The sequence below is a fragment of the Oncorhynchus clarkii genome, chromosome 14 (assembly GCF_045791955.1).
Source record: "Oncorhynchus clarkii lewisi isolate Uvic-CL-2024 chromosome 14, UVic_Ocla_1.0, whole genome shotgun sequence".
NCBI classification, from domain to species: Eukaryota; Metazoa; Chordata; class Actinopteri; order Salmoniformes; family Salmonidae; genus Oncorhynchus; species Oncorhynchus clarkii.
Genome location: NC_092160.1, coordinates 2,231,508 through 2,253,568, shown reverse-complemented (window position 1 = coordinate 2,253,568; position 22,061 = coordinate 2,231,508). Strand labels below are relative to the sequence as shown.

Sequence of the window (22,061 nt, the reverse complement as noted above, 5' to 3'; positions counted from 1 at the left end):
GCAAAAAGGGAAAAGTCAGTGATTGTATTCGCTCAAATATTTTATTAAAAGTATGAATTTCAGCACCCAGAGGAAGGACCGCAATTTAATAGGACAAACGGGGTACAGGTAAGCGTTTTCAGAATTGACATTTTTTCAAGACTCAACTGATTGTGACTCAATTTGTTGCTAGTAAATCCCGCTACCAGTCATCAAAACTCAACTCGGGCTCGATATAAGAGAACGGAATTGAGTGTTATACATATATAGTTAGGCTATACCAAGTTTATAGCCGGTGTAGTAGTATAACTCGAGGCGTTGGAATACGACGATACCAGCAAGAGCCTGGCATGTTGCACTGAACACGTTTGAATATGGAGAAAATCCTCTAATTTTACAGTAGTAGGCCTAAACAGGGAAACAACGACAAGTCCCAGACAGTTCGCAATAGAACATACCAGTGGGGCATTGTTTACTACCTAAATTATTTAGATAATCTGGTTACCACCAGTGTTTGGAATACAATATAAATATAATTGAATGGTGTTTCCTTTGAAGAGATGGGCCTGGCTAAGAATAGAACATTCCAGTTGTCTGCCTAAGTGTGGCGCTGTTTACCACAATTTTCTGGAAAAGTCTTTAATTAACCTATACAGCTCTTGATCCATTGTCCCACTTTACACTGCAACAACTTGTCAATGATTTGAGCTTTTATAGAATACCCATCTTTTACAAATGACTTAAAGGTGTGTGACCATTAACATTGGCTGCATATCCACTGTCTCCCAAAGTTTGGACTTGCACATTTATTTTCATCTCAGGAATTTAACAATGGTGTGAAGTAGCTCAAGCCAATGTTTACACTGATCCAATGCTTGGATATCCATGAGGAGAGGAATGGACAATTGCTATGCAGCCTTTGGTTTCAGGTGGCTTCATCAACAGATGGAGTGTGTCCCAAATGGTACCCTATTCCTATACTGTGTCTAGTGTGCAAATTTGGACCAATCCCCAGTTAACCTCAAGTTTCGATTGACGCACCGGTGTCGATGTGCCAATTTATGTTTGGTAGCGTCCGAACTGCTTGGGTTACAAACGGTTGGTGTTCTCAGGTTTGCTCTATGACCCTCAAACGTTCTTCGGAAGATAACCTGTACCGGTAAAAATAAAATAAAATGGAAGTGTGAAAGTTTTGTGCCTACCCAAAAAAAGAGGTTAAATATGTGTAAAAAAATATATATATACAGTACCAGTCAAAAGTTTGGACACCTACTCATTCAAGGGTTTTTCTTTATTTTAACTATTTTCTACATTGTAGAATAATAGTGAACATATCAAAACTATGATATAACACATATGAAATCCTGCAGTAACCCAAAAAGTGTTAAACAAATCAAAATACATTTTAGCCACCCTTTGCCTTGATGACAGCTTTGCACACTCTTGACATTCTCACAACCAGCTTCATGAGGTAGTCACCTGGTCCATAATATGACCATCTTAAAACAATTCCATATGTCAGCTCATTGATCTCACTGTGATACTGTAGGCCTACTTACATTACCTTTCTGAGTCAATTCAGGTAGTGTTTAATGTTCTGTGTTTGTGTTAACCATGGCAGACGGCATTGCAAATAAAGACAATCAGCCTCTGTGTCTGTGGATCCTTTTCCTTTGATGTATTTTTCATGTCTGCCAGGCCCATCTTTTCAAAGAAACACAATTTATTTTAATCTCTAGTCGAGTAAAATAAGTTGTTTTGTTCTGGTCACAAGATCATTTCCGGTAAACAGCATCACGCTTAGGCAGAAAACGGAACGTTCTATTCCGATGCCCTGTCTAATCACAAAATTTCCTCAGGCGGCAGACAGCTTCATGAATAGAGGTACAGTGCATTCGAAAAGTATTCAGACCTCTTGTCACGATCGTCGTAAGAAGCGGACCAAAGCGCAGCGTGGTGGGAATGCATCATTTAATAGATGACAAAAAACTCGAAGTAAACAGTACAAAAACAATAAACAAATAACGACCGTGAAGCTATCATAAGAACTGTGCTGACACAAGCAACTAACATAGACAATCACCCACAAAACAAACAGTGAAACCCAGGGTACCTAAGTATGATTCTCAATCAGAGACAACTAATGACACCTGCCTCTGATTGAGAACCATACTAGGCCGAAACATAGAAATCCCCAAATCATAGAAAAACAAACAGACTGCCCACCCCAACTCACGCCCTACCCATACCAAATAACGACAAAACAAAGGAAATAAAGGTCAGAACGTGACACCTCTTGACTTTTTCCACATTTTGTTACGTTACAGCCTTTTTCTAAAATGGATAAAATTGTTTTTTCCCCCTCAGCAATCTACACCCAATTCCCCATAATGACAAAGTAAAAAATGCATTTTAAAATAAATAAATGAAATAGTACATTAACATAAGTATTCAGACCCTTTACTCAGTACTTAGTTGAAGCACCTTTGGCAGCGATTACAGCCTAGAGTCTTCATGGGTATGATGCTACAAGCTTGGAACACCTGTATTTGGTGAGTTTCTCTTGCTGCACAGCTATTTCCAGAGATGTTTGATCAGGTTCAAGTACGGGCCCTGGCTGGGCCACTCAATAACATTCAGAGACTAGTCCCAAAGCCACTCCTGCATTGTCTTGGCTGTGTGCTTAGGGTTGTTGTCCTGTTGGATGGTGAACCTTTGCCCCAGTCCTGAGGTCCTGAGGGCACTGGAGCAGGTTTGCATCAAGGATCTCTCTGTACTTTGCTTCGTTCATCTTTCCCTCGATCCTGAATAGTCTCCCAGTCCCTGCCACTGAAAAACAGCCCCACAGCATGAAGCTGCAACCACCACGTTTCACCGTAGGAATGGTGCCAGGTTTCCTCAAGATGTGACGCTTGGTATTCAGGCCAAAGAGTTCAATCTTGGTTTCATCAGACCAGAGAATCTTGTTTCCCATCGTCTGAGAGTCCTTTACGTGCCTTTTGGCAAACTCCAAGCGGGCTGTCATGTGCCTTCTACTGAGGAGTGGCTTCCGTCTGGCCACTACCATAAAGGCCTGATTGGTGGAGTGCTGCAGAGATGGTTGTCCTTCTGGAAGGTTCTCCCATCTCCACAGAGGAACTCTGGAGCTCTACCAGAATGACCATCGGGTTCTTGGTCACCTCCCTGACCAAGTCCCTTCTCCCCCAATTGCTCAGTTTGGTTGGGTGGCCAGGTCTAGGAAGAGGTGGTTCCAAACATATGTTATATTAGAATGATGAAGGCCACTGTGTTCATGGGGAACTTCAATGCTGCTTAAATTTGTTGGTACCCTTCCCCAGATCTGTGCATCGACACAACCCTATCTTGGAGATCTATGGACAATTCCTTCAACCTCATGGCTTGTTTTTTTGCTCTGACATGCACTGTCAACTGTGGGACCTTATATAGACAGCCTTTACAAATCATGTCCAATCAATTGAATTTGGATGGACTCCAATCAAGTTATAGAAACATCTCATGGATGATCAATGAAAACATTCTGCACCTGAGATCAATTTCGAGTCTCATAGCAAAGGGTCTGAATACTTATGTAAATAAGGTATTTCTGTTTTTTAACATTTCTAAAAACCTGTTTTCACTGCACATGTCAGTAAGGTTATTGAAGAACTGATACAAATCTTCATACTGTAGATATGAAATATGATCAATTGTATTAAAATGGGAGTTTTATTAGCACTTGACTAAAATACAGTATTTAATGTTTTGTTTACAGTAAATGTAGTGTTTGTTTCATTATGGTACTTATAACCATGTGATTACCTATAGGACCATAACATAAAGTTGCCCAAGAATTGCAAATGACATTGGAAAAAGTTATGGTTCAGCCACAGGATTCGGGCAAAACCTCCTCATCCAGGTCTAGACGAGCTAACTGGGTCACTGTCACGTTGGAAGAAGAGGACAAAAGTGCAGCGTTGTGAGCATACATTTTCTCTTTATTTGGAAAATGACGCCAAGCCAAACAAAACAATAAACACTACAAAACACAACCTTGCCGCTAAAGGCTATGTGCCCTAAACAAAGTCAACTTCCCACAAAGACAGGTGGGAGAAGGGCTACCTAAGTATGGTTCTCAATCAGAGACAACGATATACACCTGTCCCTGATTGCGAACCCTACCCGCCCAAAACATAGAAATACAAATAATAGAACATAGAATACCCACCCCAAAACACACCCTGACCAAACCAAATAGAGACATAAAAAGGATCTCTAAGGTCAGGGCGTGACAGATGGCCCACTTTCAGAGCCACTGTAAGAAAGTTGCCTTGGCCCTGATATAGAAACCTAGCTGAAAGTGGGATTGAGTTCATACGCAAGTTTAGAAGACCTATTTGTGGAGCAATTTGTGTAACCCCCTAGATGTATGCATTCAATGGACACTTACATGCTATGTCTCAGTAGGATGTAAAAATACATATAGGCTACAGTAGCCATAATTACATATTATTACGTTTTTTTTTTAAATCAATTGTGACACATAATTAGGCAATGTGCTAGCTACAGGCAGTGAATAAGAAGTAGAAGAATAAGACATTTGCTTTCAATCAATCAAGGACTAATGTAGGGTTTCCCAAACTCGGTCCTCGGGACAGTGTAGGTTTAGATTTTAGCACTACACAGCGGATTCAAATATTCAACTAATCATCAAGCTTTGATCATTTGAATCAACTGTGTAGCGTTAGGGCAAAAACCAAAACGTCCAAAACGTGAGTTCCTGAGGACCGAGTTTGGAAAACGCTGGACTATATACAGTTATGCTCTGTTATCCGAGCGTCCCGTCATGGAATGCCTTCAGCCGAAAGAAATCTATTAAGCATTATTCCCATTTCAGGACATTTACCAATTTCTATCCACAGACGAGACGCGTTCTGTTTTACAACTGAATTATTAGGTAACAGGGTCCAATTGGAACATCTGACCGTGGTCACATGACACAGTTTACGTAAGATTTATTTTTTATTTTTTACAACGATAGTATCACTAATGGTGTTCTATGATATCGTCTCAGAATAGTGAGTTGAACAGGGGGAGAAGACCTCAGAAAATAAGATAAATATAAATAGACCTGTTACTACTAAAAGGGAAGATTAATTTAGCGACTATACTACACAACCGCAATCATTATGGGAACGGATAGTACCGATTGTATGCTGCTTGCGGCAGAAGCGTTTCAATCTAAAAACTTCGGGCTCGCGGCGGACATATACGAATGTCAACTGCTGCACCTCTGCGACCCTAGTACGCAGCAACATCTCTTGGTGAAACGGGCCGATGCCCTGGCATTCGCTGGTAAATTGACCGATGCTTTCGAGATCTATCGAAAAGCCGCAGAAATCGACAGACTACGACCAGTCCATCTGGATAATCTTATTGAATATCTCTCTAACAGTATTAAAATACAAGATGGGACAGACAGTCAAAACAACAGACAGGATACACACTCTGATTGCGTTGGATATGATGCATTTACCTGCAAAATATGTTATGAATTTCTATACGAGCCTGTTACCTTGCCTTGTGGACACTGCTTTTGCAAAAAGTGCCTGGACAGAGAAAAAATGCCTGTCTGCTGCAAAGAATGTAATGACAGTCGGCACACCAAACTCAATGATGTGGACAATTATAGAGTTAATGTTGTTCTTAGTAACTTGTTGTTAAAGTGGTTTCCAAGTCAATTACTTGCTGTTAATCTGAGACGTGAGGGGAATGGACTATATTCAGAGAAAATAATGGATGCTGCTTTGGAAAAATACAACGAAGCAATACAAATAGGTATGGTATTTTTACTTTTCATTTAAACTAATTCGAAATGCAATTAAACACTTGAAATGGATGGCCTATATCTTATGCAATGTTGCAACAGCATTTAGGCTACTGTTTCCAGTGAGTACATGAGCTGGCCTAATTGACAGCTGAATCAGCAGGTGTGTGATGTAACTTCCGCGTGGCGTAAGCTGCTCTACATTGTAACAATTCAGTGGGGAAATTATTATAACAGTGTATCATGTTTATTACTAGGCTATAATTATCCCCTTAATTCAGAGAGATTCATGCATATGACATACATGGGCAGATGTATGGAGGGTGATTAGGGCCAGTTCGAAACTGCTAAATAGGAATGTGAAAGAAAAAATCAATTTTTATTTTCATATCAGTGCGCAAGATTCATGCCACAATTAAATTGCAGTTTTAAATGAAAATAGAAAATGGTTAAAGGAAAATTGTAAATGGTAAACAGATTCTAAATAAACATGGTAAATGGAAAAAGCCAAATGGTAAACAGAAATTCATAAATGCAATCTACATAGTGAAATTGAAATAGATATTTTCATTTGTCAACTACCCAATTAAGAATTCTATTTTCAAAGAACAATGTCAAAGTGTATGCAAATTACTTCCTGGAGGCATGAACCAGGAGAGCAACACACACCCCCATGTAGTAGTTCACCCTAGCCATGCCATGCTGTACATTGATTTGAGACTAGTGTAACCAACAAACAAGGTGCGAACCCAGGTCTTCTGCGCACCAAAAAAGCATAGGCCCACTAAGCTGAAACCTAGGCATTGATACTGGGAGCCAATGCAACTCTTCATGTCTCAGGTAAGGTTAGGCATACTCATCATGCATGTGTGGTAACTGAACCAACTCAGTTACCGATCACCATTTGTTTGACCTCCTCCTCCTCCTCCTCACAGAGACACATCTGAGCCACAACACATATATGATTAACAGGGTTTGAACAAGTGTCTTCTGCACATCAGAAGAGCACATTAGTACGCTAAACCAACGATTATAGCTAACTCTTAAGGTTTCAGGTAAGGTTACTCATCATGCGAACAACTAGGAAAAAACTGGTTCGGTGACCACGCACATGTGTTGAATAACTTTGCCTGAGACCAGAAAGTTTGCTTTGGCTCCCCAAGCTAAAGCTTTGACTTAGCAGCATGTTCTTCTGGTGTACAGGACACCAGGTTTGAACCCTGTTGGTTTCACTAGTCTAAAATCAATGCACAGAGAGCGTGACATGGTTAGGATGTATCACTGTATGGTGGTGTTGTGTTTATCTCCTGGTTCACGCCTCCAGGAAGTAATTTGCATACACTTAAAACATTTTAGGAGAAAAGAGAATGCTAAATAGGGCAGTTAGAAAATGATAAAAGCCACTTTACATTTCACTTTGAACATTTCACTTTGAACATTTCACTTTGAACATTGCATTTTCCATTTTCTGTTAGCCATTGAACATTTTCTGTTGACCATTTTCATTTAGAATTTCTGTTTACCGTTTCCAATTTTCAATTAAACATTTTAGTTTTTTATTTTAACATTGCAGTTTAATTGTGGCATGAATCATGTGCATTGATATGAACATATAAATGCATTTATCATTTCTACATTTCAATTGAGCATTTAAGCGTTGCATTTTCATACGGGCACTGACCACCCTACACAGAGATGGGCGTGTGAAGGTTGAATAAGATGTTATGTAGGCTAGGGGACCAAACATTGCTTAAGGTAAAAAAAAACAATAAAACAAATGTAGGTCAAGGGTACTAAAAGTTCGACAGCAGACACAGTAGTTTTGGCTCCACTCTTGTGTGCCGCATTGATATTATTGTTGATTATCAAATCAACAATGCGAGCAATATGAGTAAGAATAAGAAATAAAAGTAATAAGTAATTAAAGGGCAGCAGTAAAATAACAATAGCGAGACTATATACAGGGGGGTACCGGTACGGAGTAAATGTGCGGGGGCACCGGTTAGTTAAGGTAATATGTACATGTAGGTAGAGTTATTAAAGTGACTATGCATAGATGATAACAACAGAGAGTAGTAGCAGTGTACGGATGCAGGGGGGCAATGCAAATAGTCTGGGTAGCCATTTGATTAGGTGTGCAGGAGTCTTATGACTTGGGGGTCAAAGCTGTTTAGAAGCGTCATGGACCTAGACTTGGCGCTCCGGTACCTCTTGCCGTGCGGTAGCAGAGAGAACAGTCTTTGACTAGGGTGGCTGGAGTCTGACAATTTGTAGGGCCTTCCTCTGACACTACCTGGTGTAGAAGTCCTGGGTGTAGAGGTCCTGGATGGCAGGAATCTTGACCCCGGTGATGTACTGGGCCGTACGCACTACCCTCTGTAGTTCCTTGCGGTCGGAGGCCGAGCAGTTGCCATACCAGGCAGTGATGCAACAAGTCAAGATGCTCTCGATGTTACAACTGTATAACCTTTTGAGGATCTGAGGACCCATGCCAAATCTTTTCAGTTTCCTGAGGGGGAAAAGGTTTTGTCGTGCCCTCTTCATGACTGTATTGGTGTGCTTGGACCATGTTAGTGTGTTGGTGATGTGGACACCAAGGAACTTGATGCTCTCAACCTGCTCCTCTTCAGCCCCATCGATGAGAATGGGGGCGTGCTCGGTCCTCTTTTTCCTGTAGTCCACGATCATCTCTTTTGTCTTGATCACATTGAGGGAGAGGTTGTTGTCCTGGCACCACACGGCCAGGTCTCTGACCTCCTCCCTATAGGCTGTCTCGACGTTGTCAGTGATCAGGCCTACGACTGTTGTGTCATCGACAAACTTAATGATGGTGTTGGAGTCGTGCCTGGCCGTGCAGTCAAGAGTGAACAGGGACTGAGCACGCACCCCTGAGGGGCCCCTGTATTGGTTATCAGCGTGGCGGATGTGTTGTTACCTTCCCTTACCACCTGGGGGCAGCCTGTCAGGAAGTCCAGGTTCCAGTTGCAGAGGGAGGTTTTTAGTCCCAGGGTCCTTAGCTTATTGATGAGCTTTGAGGGCACTATGGTGTTGAACGCTGAGCTGTAGTCAATGAATAGCATTCTCACATAGGTGTTCATTTTGCTCAGGTGGGAAAGGGCAGTGTGGAGTGCAATAGAGATTGCATCATCTGTGGATCTGTTAGGGAGGTATGCAAATTGAGTGGGTCTAGGGTTTCTGGGATAATGGTGTTGATGTGAGCTATGAGCAGCCTTTCAAAGCACTTCATGGCTGCAGACGTGAGTGCTACGGGTCGGTATTTATTTAGGCAGGTTACCTTAGTGTTCTTGGGCACAGGGACTATGGTGCTCTGCTTAAAACATGTTGGTATTATAGACTCAGACAGGAAGAGGTTGAAAATGTCAGTAAAGACACTTGCCAGTTGGTCAGTGCATGCTCGCAGTACACGTCCTGTTAGTCAGTACACGTCCTTGACCTGTTTATAGATCTTACTCGCATTGGCTGCGGAGAGTGTGATCACACAGTCTTCCAGAACAGCTGGTGCTCTCATGCATGTTTCAGTGTTATTTGCCTTGAAGCGAGCATAGAAGTAGTTTAGCTCATCTGGTAGGATCGTGTCACTGGGCAGCTCTCGGCTGTGCTTCCCTTTGTAGTCTGTAATGGTTTGCAAGCCCTGCCACATCCGACGAGCACCAGAGCCGGTGGTGTATGATTCGATCTTAGTCTTGTATTGACGCATTGCCCCTTTGATGGTTCGCCGGAGGACATAGCAGGATTTCTTATAAGCTTCTGGGTTAGAGTCCCGCTCCTTGAAAGCGGTACTCTCAGTGCTCTACAGCTTATCATGAGAGATGTAAATGTTTATCAACAATCACTTTCAACAATAATCCAAAATCTGCACATTTTCACTATGACCTAAAGAAAACTGGTCTTGTGTGACAGAATGATGGTTTAATGAATAGATAATCAGTTTCAGCCTCTATTTCAATTTCTATTGAACTTGATGTTTTCGATGTATAGTTCAAAATGATTTTGTATCAAGATGTCATGTACATTTATACTTTTGGAACAAAGTAAATCTCTGAATATATGTTTTTTTGTATTTTCCAGCTCCAAGGGACCATGTGCTGTACAGCAACCGATCACAGATCCATTCCAGTCTGAGGAATTACGAGGATGCACTTCATGATGCAGAGATGGCATGCAAACTCATGCCTCTTTGGTCAAAGGTGAGAGTTGGATTTTTTTCCCCATGTTTAATTTAGATCTACCATCAGATCTTCACAATGCAACATAATGATATTGTTCTACTGATGAATAAACATTTGTTTATTTTTCTTCCAGGGACATATTAGAAAAGCACAAGCTTTAGTCTGTCTTGGGAAATGTGAAGAAGCGTTAAGAGAGTACCTGGTCGTCATTACCTTAGATCCTGAAAGTAAACTGGCAAAAAGAAAGGCGCAAAAGATTCTGAGTGATCTTCTGGCCCCTGTCACTGATCAAGTACACAACAGAATCCTGGACTGCACAAGTCTACTGTCTTCCAGAAATAAAATCAAAGGTGGCATCCTGAACACCTCAACCTCAAGCTGCAACACCACCACTTCCTCCAAGTCTTACAAGGTAAGATAAATCGTCCATCTTTGAGGTTTTTAAATTACAATAAAGTATTATCATCTAGTGCATTGAGTTGAGCCCATGAACTAATTAAAATGTTCTATCATCACCCTTTCTCACAGGAGTACAAGAATATTGCCTCTCATGAGAAGTTGACATCGTCACCTACGCTGAGTGAACCTAAGACAGGCGGCTTATTTGAGACGATGGCATGCGGCGAAAAGAAAGGAGAAGATCAGGTTGACCTGAATGTCTGCCATCCCACCGTCATTGACAGGAGCGTCTTCCTCAAACGCAAACGTAGCTCATCCGAGGACAGCCAAGTGGATAGTAGCGACACCTGCAAGCGCTCCAAATCTGGTAAGTTTTAAGACTTTTTTGCCTCGCCTCTTAAATCAATGGAGCTATATTGGCATGATATTTACTATAAGTGAAGCAGTTGTTGAGAGTCACTATCTAACTCAAATGTTTCTCCTCCTTTACAGAAGTGACCCAGAATGAAGAGGCGACTTCCTGGAGTGCAGTGCTTTCTGACCTCATAGACCCGGCTGACCTGGAGTGTTCTCTTTGTATGAGGTGAGAACATCTCCGTGTAGCTGTCCATCCGTGACAAAACTTGTATCTGAATTGTAAGCATTTGCCACTTTGCCAATGATAGTAATATAGTGTTCTGCTTTTGAATCAGATTATCTATGATTAGTGAAACTCACAGCCTCATACAAGTCATAGTTATTTTGCAAGTTAACACAATATATTCATCTTCCTTTTTGATAGTATGAAACAATAAAGATTCGGTATGACGCAATAAAGATTAATAGGTAAACATTTAGTCTTCTTTTCACAGTTATAGCCTACATTTAATTATCAAACAATGTAAACAAGAAAACCTGAAAGTAAACAATAATAGAGTAGCGAGAGACATTGTACCACTCTATTGCACAATATTGTGTTCTTTATCTCCATGGTATACCCTAGGCTCTTTTATGAACCAGTCACCACTCCTTGCGGCCACACCTTTTGTCTGAAATGCCTCGAGCGATGCCTGGACCACAACCCCAAGTGTCCCCTCTGCAAGATGGAGCTGGAAGAGTACCTGGCAGAAAGTAAATACAACAAGACTGTCTTGATGGAGAACCTCATCTGCAAGTATCTGCCAAATGAGCTCATGGACAGGCAGAAAGTCAACGCAGAGGAGATTGCAGATTTATCCAAGTACGATTAAAAGCAGCATACAGACATTATCCGATTGCTTCTGAACTGTGTAACAATGACATCAGACACTTTATAAAATGTTACTTCATCTATAACTTTGGATATATTATATCCTCAAACCTTTCTTTTGCAGTCTAAACAAGAACGTGCCTATATTTGTTTGCACCATGGCCTTCCCCACCGTTCCATGTCCTCTTCACATCTTTGAGCCCTGCTACCGGCTGATGATCCGCAGGTGTATGGAGATGGGCACCAAGCAGTTTGGAATGTGCCTCAGCGATAACCTCAAAGGGTGAGTAAAGCCTGGACAAAGCAGAGAAACATTGTGTTTAGTGTTCCTTAGTCAGGCAGGGGATATCGGTGCCATCTGGCAGTAAATTGAATAGCTGTTGTGTCAACTCTTGTTTGGCGCCATTGAGGAGGGCCTTAGGCTATAATCAGAGCTGAGCAGGTATTGCATGTTATATTGCAGCGTATCCCAAACTCGGTCCTGGGGAGCGGTCTCCTCGTGTCCAAAAAGTTGGGCCTGTTCTGAAATTGACCCAGGGCTTTCTTCCCAGGACCCTACCCGAATACATTTATGTTTTAAATATAGATACCCGGTCCGAATGGATCCGAGGACAACCAGACCCAGCCCCGTATAGACCCAGTCAGGTCCAGAGCCAGTCCCGATCCGAGTCAGGGAAGCAGCAGAAAATGTCTATTTTTAGCTACGTTATTAACTGAAGCTGTTAATTCACACACCAAGGAATAGAAGAACGGAGCTAGCATCAGGCGGGGGGCAGGGCCATGCTGTGTCCGGCTGAGTGGTGCGAGGAGGAGGAAGAGGGAGACAGCGGCAACCAAGCCAACTCGCACTAGTTACTAACATCAAGCTGCCAAAGCTAGGTTATTTATCATCCAATCTGATTACATAGTACCTGTTTTGACTGCGTCAAACCGAGAAGAGAAGCTAGTTAAGCTAGCTATCTAGCTAGCAGGGTTGCCTAATCATAGCTTCATAGACTGCGCTTTCCCCCGTCCTAAACGATAATATCAACAACTCCATTCAAAATATTAAGTAGCAGCATCCCTGTTGGCTCTTGGTCGTTGAAACATATCCTTCTCATTTAACCTTTAATTCCGTAATTTTAATTCCATCTTCCATTGATCTGCTAACTTGCTTTGATGACTTGTGATTGACTGCCCAAAACAACAAGCTACATGTGCCGCTCTCGTGAAAATCCGCAGCAGAATAAATAAGACAATTTTCAATCTCTACTGCAGCAGTCCCGTTCTGGTATTTACGGGTCCTTAACAGCTAATTTAGTACTAATATATCATAGAACCATGACAATCAAATCTGACCCGGATCCGAGGGTCAACTACAGAATTTTGGACCGGTCTTGGGTCATTCCCGGGTAATGTCCTGGTGGACCTTTGAAGACATCTACCAAACGGGTGCTCATTGTGGTTTTTGCCCCAGCACTACACAGCTGATACAAATAATCAAAGCTAGATGATTAGTTGATTATTTGAATCAGTTGTGTTGTGCTAGGGCAAAAAAACAAAACGTGCACCCAGAGGGGCCCCAAGACCTAGTTGTTTAAGCAGATAGTTTATATAGCCTCTTTTATTGTTTGTGTCACCTGTGAATGCCTAAGACACATTTTGGATCCATATCTACTTATTTGCCTTCCCCATAGATTTGCCGATTACGGTAGCCTCCTGGAGATCCGAAACGTGGAATTCTTTGCAGATGGCCGCTCCGTTGTCGACACCATTGGGATAAGAAGGTTCAAGGTCATTGAGCACCACCAGAGAGATGGATACAACACAGCGGACATTGAATACCTGGAAGACGTTAAGGTAATTATTCATCATAAACTAAATCATTTGCATGAATGTTGTCTGAACTATTTTTTACCTGTATTAGTGTATCTTGTTGTGCTAATAAATGCATTTCTTGTTCTGTAAAGGTGGAGGTTGTGGCAGAGAAGGAGCTGCAGAGTCTCCATGATGCAGTATACGACCAGGCCTTAATCTGGGTCAACTCCCTAAAAGAAGAACAAAAGGAGAGAATCGTGGAGCACTTTGGGCGCATGCCAGAGAAAGACTCTGAGCCACAGGTAAATATATGAATCCTGGACATACAGTGTATTCGGGAAGTATTCAGACCCCTTGACTTTTTCCACATTTTACAGCCTTATTCAAATATGTATTAAATACATTCAATACAATACCCCATAATGACAAAACAAAAACAGGTTTTTAGCAATGTTTACAAATTTATAGAAAATAAAAACAGAAATACCTTATTTACATAAGTATTCAGACCCTCTGCTATGAGACTCGAAATGGAGCTCAGCTGCGTCCTGTTCAGTTGATCATGCTTGAGATGTTTCTACAACTTGATTGGAGTATACCTGTGGTAAATTCAATTGATTGGACATGATTTGGAAAGGCACACCTGTCTATATAAGGTCCCACAGTTGACAGTGCATGTCAGAGCAAAAATCAAGCCATGAGGTCAAAGGAATTGTCCGTAGCTCCGAGACAAGATTTTGTCGATGCACAGATCTGGGGAAAGGTACCAACAAATTTCTACAACATTGAAGGTCCCCAAAAACACAGTGGCCTCATTCTTAAATAAAATAAGTTCGTAACCACCAAGACTCTTCCTAGATCTGGCCGCCCGGCCAAACTGAGCAATTGGGGGAGAAGGGCCTTGGTCAGAGAGGTGACCAAGAATCCAACGGTCACCCTGGTAGAGCTCCAGAGTTCCTCCATGGAGATGGGAGAACCTTCCAGAAGGACAACCGTCTCTGCATCACTCCACCAATCAGGCCTTTATGGCCAGACGGAAGCCACTCCTCAGTAAAAGGCACATGACAGCCCGCTTGGAGTTTGCCAAAAGGCACGTACAGGACTCTCAGACATGAGAAACAAGATTCTCTGGTTTGATGAAACCAAGATTACACTCTTTGGTCTTAATGCCAAGCGTCACGTCTGGAGGAAACCTGGCACCATCCCTACGGTGAAGCATGGTGATGGCAGCATCATGCTGTGGGGATGATTTTCAGGGACTGGGAGACTATTCAGGATAGAGGGAAAGATGAACGGAGCAAAGTACAGAGAGATCCTTGATTAAAACCTGCTCTAGAGTACTCAGGACCTCAGACTGGGGCAAAGGTTCACCTTTCAACAGGACAACGACCCTAAGCATACAGCCAAGACAATGCAGGAGTGGCTTCGAGAAAGTCTCTGAATGTCCTTGAGTGGCCCAGTCAGAGCCCGGACTTTAACCAGAGACCTGAAAATAGCTGTACAGAGACGCTCACCATCCAACCTGACAGAGCTTGAGAGGATCTGCAGAGTTGAATGGGAGACAATCCCCAATTACAGGTGTGCCAAGCTTCTATACCAAAGGAAACTCGAGGCCTGTAATCACTGCCAAAGGTGCTTCAACAAAGTGCTGTGTAAAGGGTATGAATACTTATATAAATATGATATGTCATTTTTTTTAAATCTATGAATTTGTAAAAATGTCTGAAAACCTGTTTTTGCTTTGTCATTGTGGGGTATTGAGTGCAGATGAATGAGAAAACAACAACAATATAAACCATTTTAGAATAAGGCTGTAACGTAACAAAATGTGGAAGATTTGACACAGTTTATGTTGAACAGCTTGTGGCTGGATTCTTATGGTTATTCTCCTGCTCTCTCCCTCTGTAGGCCAGTGCCAATGGGCCATCCTGGTGCTGGTGGCTGCTGGCAGTCCTTCCCCTGGAGGGTCGAGCCCAGCTGCCCTTCCTGGCCCTGACGTCCCTGAAGGACCGACTCAGTGGTATCCGCAGAGTACTCCTCTTCATGTCCCGCAACCGCTCCTCTCGATGACTCCAACCCTCACACAACCATCTATCTCCTCCATGTGGGTGTCTGTTTTGTCTGTTTTTTGTTTTTATCTGAAAGACCGCATTTCAACAAAAGCCTCTGTGTGAATGGGTTACTATTGGCAAGTGGACTTTAATTAGACTACCGAAATGTGATCCAAGGATTAGAAGAGGCTACTTATGGACTGAAGATTTTAAAGTGTGCTGTAAAGGCGATTAGTGTTTGTTTTTGTTATTATTTATGAACTTCGCGTCTGCATGGAACATGTTTACACCACTGGGAGAAAATTACTATTACAATGATGACTTATTATTTCCAAAGGGTTTATTAACCACAAATGACATATTATAAAACCCAAAACCCCTTACAATGTGTAGAAAATTAGAGGGGAAAATTGCAATACAGCACAGTACCTTGTTCTGATGACGCTTTAACTGTATCATTCAGAGGATAATGCAATTCTCTTCCTGTTTTGGTGTAGATGAGTGCAATACACCTGCAGTTAAAATGAGCCATCTCCTACTTACGATGGAATGTTTCTTAGTATTTATAGGATCTACTTAGCACTGTAGTTGCAGCAACAGCGTAACTGATAGTCACTGTTTTCCATGCATGGTGAGCAAAGATGGGTTGTGAGCTTTGCCTTCAACAAAGGACGACATTTTTAGTTTTGTTGGAAGTTACATATTTCTTTGTCTGCCAGACTTTTTTCCAGAGTTTTCTACAGTTCTTTTTATGTTAACGATGATCACCTTTTTATACAGACGATATTGAACCAGGATGGTTATGCTGTGAAATCTTGGGGAAATGTGTTAATTAACAAACAGATTTTCTTTTGTATTGTAAGGGGCAATTTTAAGTTATTGCATTTATATAGGGCTTTCTTGGCTCGGCTATTATTTGCACCAGATATGCTCATAAAGTAAGGGGTGACACAAGTGACAGACAAACAAAGTGATTGCAATAACTGTCACCACTTGTGCTGCGTGATTCCTGGCTATTATACAAAAAAAGACAACGACGTGAATGTGAAAATGCAAATAATTGTAGACAAGGGAAATATAAACTTTTAGAGTGTAGAGAGTGCCGATTTATCAGCCCTGCTGTTTTTACCACTTTCCAAAATTCTAAAGTTTGATTTGAGAAGTTTTACGTTTGGTTGTCATGTCCCAAGCCGAAGACACTCTGAAATGATTTTCCTAACCATTCGAAAAACTCCCAAAGGAGTTGGAAGACTGCTTCCTGTCATTTGAACCTCATCGTCTTGTCTTTCAAGCTATCGTCCGGTGGAACCATAAACTGTAGCATCAAACACTGTGATTTCTAATATTTTTCAACATTTAGTGCCTTAAGTTGGATTTCTTCCATGATGCCAGTACCAAGAAGAATCATTTAGACAAAGATAGCATTCCAGTGAGGAAGACTTGGCTGAAAAGTCCAAACTATTGAGCTGAATATGTGGTCTTCTCTTTCGAGGACACAAACAGTAAATAAAAAAATTCCAGTCTTGGTTCATTGTGTGACGAGTCTTAAGGTTGTGGTTACAAATATTGGTAAAACTCAAATCCTGGTTCATTGTATGACGAGTCCTGCAATTGTGGTTACAAATATTGGTACTATAGTTCTTATATCTTATCACAATTAAATTAAAGTCTTCTCAATGCAAGGACACAATGTGAATATTTTCTATTGACTTTTGTATAAAACAACAACATTGAGACTTGGTTAAGGTTGAATAAATGTTTTTTGAATAAAAGTTGATTGATTGGCATGTCAATTCAAGTAGCTTATATTTCCTCACCAAAATCTCATACTTTTACATGTATATTAATTTGATCTGGCGGTTGCATGTTAGCCAAATTGTCATTCATCTATGTATTTTACCCATATACATCAGAAAATGCCAAAATAATAGAAATTCAAAGGTAGTACCTTTCTGACCTTTTTGAATTCCACATTGAACGTTGCACTAGTGACCTAAGTCAATCTACCTCTGACACTCCTGTAGCTCTTTCACCACAGAACATGCTTATTGATTCATATTGACATGTCATTTGTTTCTATGGAGATGACGTGACCATGGAGTCTTACTTTGGTGGTTGTGTAACACTTGTATAATGGCCTCTAACTGTATGTGTTTACAAAAATGAATGTATGTGGTTGTCATTTTATCCAATGTTATATTTTTTTGTTTTTATAGAAATGTAGTCATTGCAATGTTATACAATGTACAAAAAACACAATTCTGAATAAAAAAGGTTATGCTCTTAATTTGTGGAATAAGGGCTAAACCGATGGTCTTTAATCAGAAGCTTCCCTAATCCTGTGTTCTATATTTCTCTACTTTGGTTACGTGCTTGTCCGTTGAAAGAAGTATCAATGTAGCTCTTTAGAAATGTCTAGAAAGCTTGGACATAACAAATATCTTATGAAGCGGTGCATTGAGTTTACATAACACTGTGAATGTAGGTCACGGTTAGAAGGATAGATATGCTATTCTGCTCCCCCTGTCCCACTACCCCACATTCTGCAGCCCTGCCTTTTTTTTGGAGGAGATGACCTGACCCATACCAAACCGAATCACACCACAGCACCTCCATGACTGGGAGGGATGATGGACTCAGAGGAAGGGGGGGACAAGTAGTACCAACGTAATTTGCAGGCTGTCTGTCTGGTGGGAGTGAGGGAGAAGCCAATGAGGATATTTTTAATAGGGCTTACATAACGGGGGCAGAGTCAGACGTTATGTAAACTTTGAAATCGGGTTAGCATCTGCAGAGTATCCGTGTATCTTGTTCTCCTGCCTTTGAGAGATGGCATGTTTCAGCAGTAGGTCCCGGAATATCGCCAAATATCGCTTACTTAAAAATGTTTTTACATAAGGTGTCCTGCTCTGTTTATTCAGGACCGAAAAATGCAGAAACAAACATCAGAGTGTCAAAGTGGGGTCTCAAAGGCGTGAAGAAAGGTATTATCAATTAAACTACAGAGAGTCCCACTGGAAATAGATTTTTCAGCATCGGCCTCAAATCAGATCCTTCATCAGTGTGCCCTGGCCAGAGACTGGCCACATAATACTAGTCTTGTGTTACACGCCAAGTAAGGTTATAACTGAAAGGTTAAGGTCACGAGATGCAGGGGTTGCTATGGGAACATGGCATATACACCTAACCCCCGATTTTACAAAACATGTAACACACTGACAGAAGTAGGGCAAAGCAGTGCATTGTGGGAAAACTGGTTACCTAACTCACCCAGAAAAGACATCTAGGAGGTTAAGTTCCCTGTCTGTGTGCCGATGTGATGACAGAACACCTGCTCAGGGCTAGTTATCCCATTGTAAACAGTGTGGGAAACTGCGTGAGAGGGCTGTGTGTCAGAGGGCTTGAGTGTGCCCATGTGAGAAGTACATGACTGTGTGTGCCTCAAGCTCGTATGATACAGTGTGAGCTGTAAGGAGGACTCTGTGCATTGATGTTCCTACTCGCATGATCAATGGAAAGCCTCACATGACGGGTTTGGGAGTGGAACTGCGCAGTACAGTGGCTGATGCCCTGTTGCTGCCTGTGGATGGATGGAACAGGGGCTGGGCTCTGGCTGCAGTACTGCCTCCTATCGCCTCACTTCTTCAAACACTTCCATACTGTCAGACTAACTGTGCTGTGCTTGTGTAATGTGCAGACAGCCTGCCCTCATGTCTCATCCTCAAGCTGCTGGCGAGGCTGAGGCGTCATTGCGAATGAATGCATAATAATTGTAATATGTTTGAAGTGTTGTATAATGGTTAGACATCACATTGCAGCAGATATTGTAGGGTTTGTCTTTGTATTCTTCAATGGAAAAGAAAAGCACAGATCCTTTAGACCTGCAGCTTGCTCCTCTAAAAATCGTTACACAATCATTAGGCAGTGTCTCCACGGCTGTGTAAACTTGTTCAGTGTACACTGAGTGTGTACAGGCCGGGCCCCTGTGGTGGTCATTATACAGTCATTATACACCTACTGTGTAAGGACCACCACAGGGGCATGGCCTGTACACACTCAGTTTGTACAATTGATGTACAACACATTTGACACAACACTTGTGATACAACAGAGAGTTTGTCTGCAAAAAAAGGAGACGCAGACCAATGCTTTGTGGAAACTCTGTTTCACAAACATTTTGTATCACAGGATTGTGTCAAATGCATTTTACATCAGTCGTACAAGTTGGGCAGAGTGTGCATGGGGCAATAGTCTATCTTGTATTCCACTTGTCTACCCTAATTCAATAAAAATAAAGATGTACTCTTTTTAACACCAGGGGAGGGGGCCATTAAAACTGCAAAGACGATTAAACAGTAAGATTTGAAAAGGCTATCAACATGAGCTAAAGCACAGGAAATATCTCTGACACTGAAACATTCCTGAAACATGCAACTGAATGTGTGATCTGTGCTTCCAACAAAACAGCTCACATGAGAGCTTAACCCATGGCCTGAAATGGAAGGTTGTGGAACTAAAAAGAGATTTCACGAGTTAGTGCCTCGGCTAACTCCCCTCTCCGATCCACTATTGTCATCTGAAAGTACATGGTATTATATGCATGATGTAACAAATACCTCCTCTCCGGTCAGGTCACTCACAGTCAGTGGGATACAGTAGTGGACTCAATGGACATTGGGCATACTGTAGAACAACACTTTTTTAGTGATGTATAGCTCAATTAAATATATGTCAAAATGAAATAATACATATAATTTATGATGATTTTGGTGTGTAACCCTTTAACATTGTGACCATGGCATAGGGCTGGGCAATACATAGAATTCATTTCATTAATTCAAATTTATGCTTTTGCGGGATATTCCAAATTCATGTATCGCAATAATCTAGGTTTTGTTATTTTATTTTTTTATGAGCGTTTATGTCCGCTTGTTCTCATGTTCTATTTTTGGTTACGTCTCTTTCGCTCCTCTGTGCTGTGTCAACCCAGTCTCTCATTAACTCTTTTGGGATAGGGGGCAGCATTTTCACTTTTGGATGAATAGTGTGCCCAGAGTGAACTGCTTCCTGCTCTGTCCCAGATGCTAATATATGCATATTATTGTTAGTATTGGATAGAAAACACTCTGAAGTTTCTAAAACTGTTTGAATGATGTCTGTGAGTATAACAGAACTCATATGGCAGGCGAAAACCTGAGAAAAATCCAACCAGGAAGTGGGACATCTGAGGTTTGTAGTTTTTCAACGCCTGGCCTACCGAATACACAGTGGGATATGTATAAAGTTGCACTTCCTACAGCTTCCACTAGATGTCAACCGTCTTTAGAAACTTGAATGAGGATTCTACTATAAAGGAGGGGCTCATGAGACCTGTTTGAGTCAGTGGTCTGGCAGAGTGCCTCAGATATTGACACGCGCTCCCGACAGTTACCTCTTGTTCCAGTGCTTTTCTTCAGACATAGGAATTCTCCGGTTGGAACATTATTGATATTTAATGTGAAAAACATCCTAAATATTGATTCCATACATCGTTTGACTTGTTTATACGACCTGTAATGGAACTTTTCGAGTTTTTGTCTGGACGAAGTGCTTGCGCTTCATGAAGATGGATTACTGGGCTGAACACGCTAACAAGTGGCTATTTGGACATACATTTATGGAACTTTATGAAACAAATCAGTCAGTTATTGTCGAACTGGGATTCCTGGGAGTGCCTTCTGATGAAGATCATCAAAGGTAAGTGAATATTTATGGTGTTATTTCTAACTTCTGTTGACTCCAAAATGGCGGATATTTCTCTGGCTGGATTGGGCTCTGAGCGCCGTTCTCAGATTATGCTTCTTCCGTAAAAATAAATTGAAATCTGACACAGCGGTTGCATTTAGGAGAAGTCTATCTTTAATTCTGTGAATAACAATTGTATTTTTTATCAATGTTTATTATGAATATTTCTGCAAAATCACCGGATGTTTTGGAATCAAAACAGTACTGAACGTAACGCGCCAATGTAAACTGAGACTTTTGGATATAAATATACACATTATCGAGCAAAACATACATGTATTGTGTAACATGATGTCCTATGAGTGTCATCTGATGAAGATCATCAAAGGTTAGTGATTAATGTTATCTATATTTTTGTTTTTTGTGACTTATATTATTCAAAATGTATTCATTTTTGTTCATTATGGCATTATAGCTCAAATGGGGAGGCCACAATCAGCCTGGTGCTGGCAACACAACTGGAGAGGAAGTCGAGCAGTTGAATAGTTTTATATCCAGAGCTGCTATCACGACAAAGTACACATGATAACATCAGCCATGTTGAAGAAGGTTTGTGATTGCAACATAATTCCCTTACTAATGTGTAACTATTAATTGTTGCATATATTTCAGTTCCAGCACACTTCAATTAGTAAGATAAACCTAACTGCCCCTCTCCTGGACTGTCACTTTGCCGCGGTGGAAAGGCTTGAGTACTATAATGACCCTGAGAGCTAAGGCTGAGGGTGTATATACTCTGTGCAGGTGCAACCATGCCAGGCCAGGTCAAAGGGTAGGAGGCAGACAAAGCAATCCATAGTCCTCCATGT

General features: G+C 41.4%; 1 protein-coding gene across 1 annotated transcript; it reads left to right on the top strand.

Annotated features, from left to right (window-relative positions):
• The first annotated feature begins 4,973 nt into the window (after window positions 1–4,973).
• LOC139366119 (LON peptidase N-terminal domain and RING finger protein 3-like) lies at window positions 4,974–17,789 on the top strand. Its single transcript, XM_071103236.1, has 10 exons — window positions 4,974–5,814; window positions 9,893–10,011; window positions 10,127–10,405; window positions 10,522–10,759; window positions 10,885–10,975; window positions 11,375–11,611; window positions 11,745–11,903; window positions 13,297–13,459; window positions 13,570–13,719; window positions 15,326–17,789. Exons 1-10 carry the CDS (start codon window positions 5,166–5,168, stop codon window positions 15,485–15,487), a joined length of 2,247 nt encoding a protein of 748 aa, XP_070959337.1. The 5' UTR covers window positions 4,974–5,165; the 3' UTR covers window positions 15,488–17,789.
• Window positions 17,790–22,061: the final 4,272 nt, after the last annotated feature.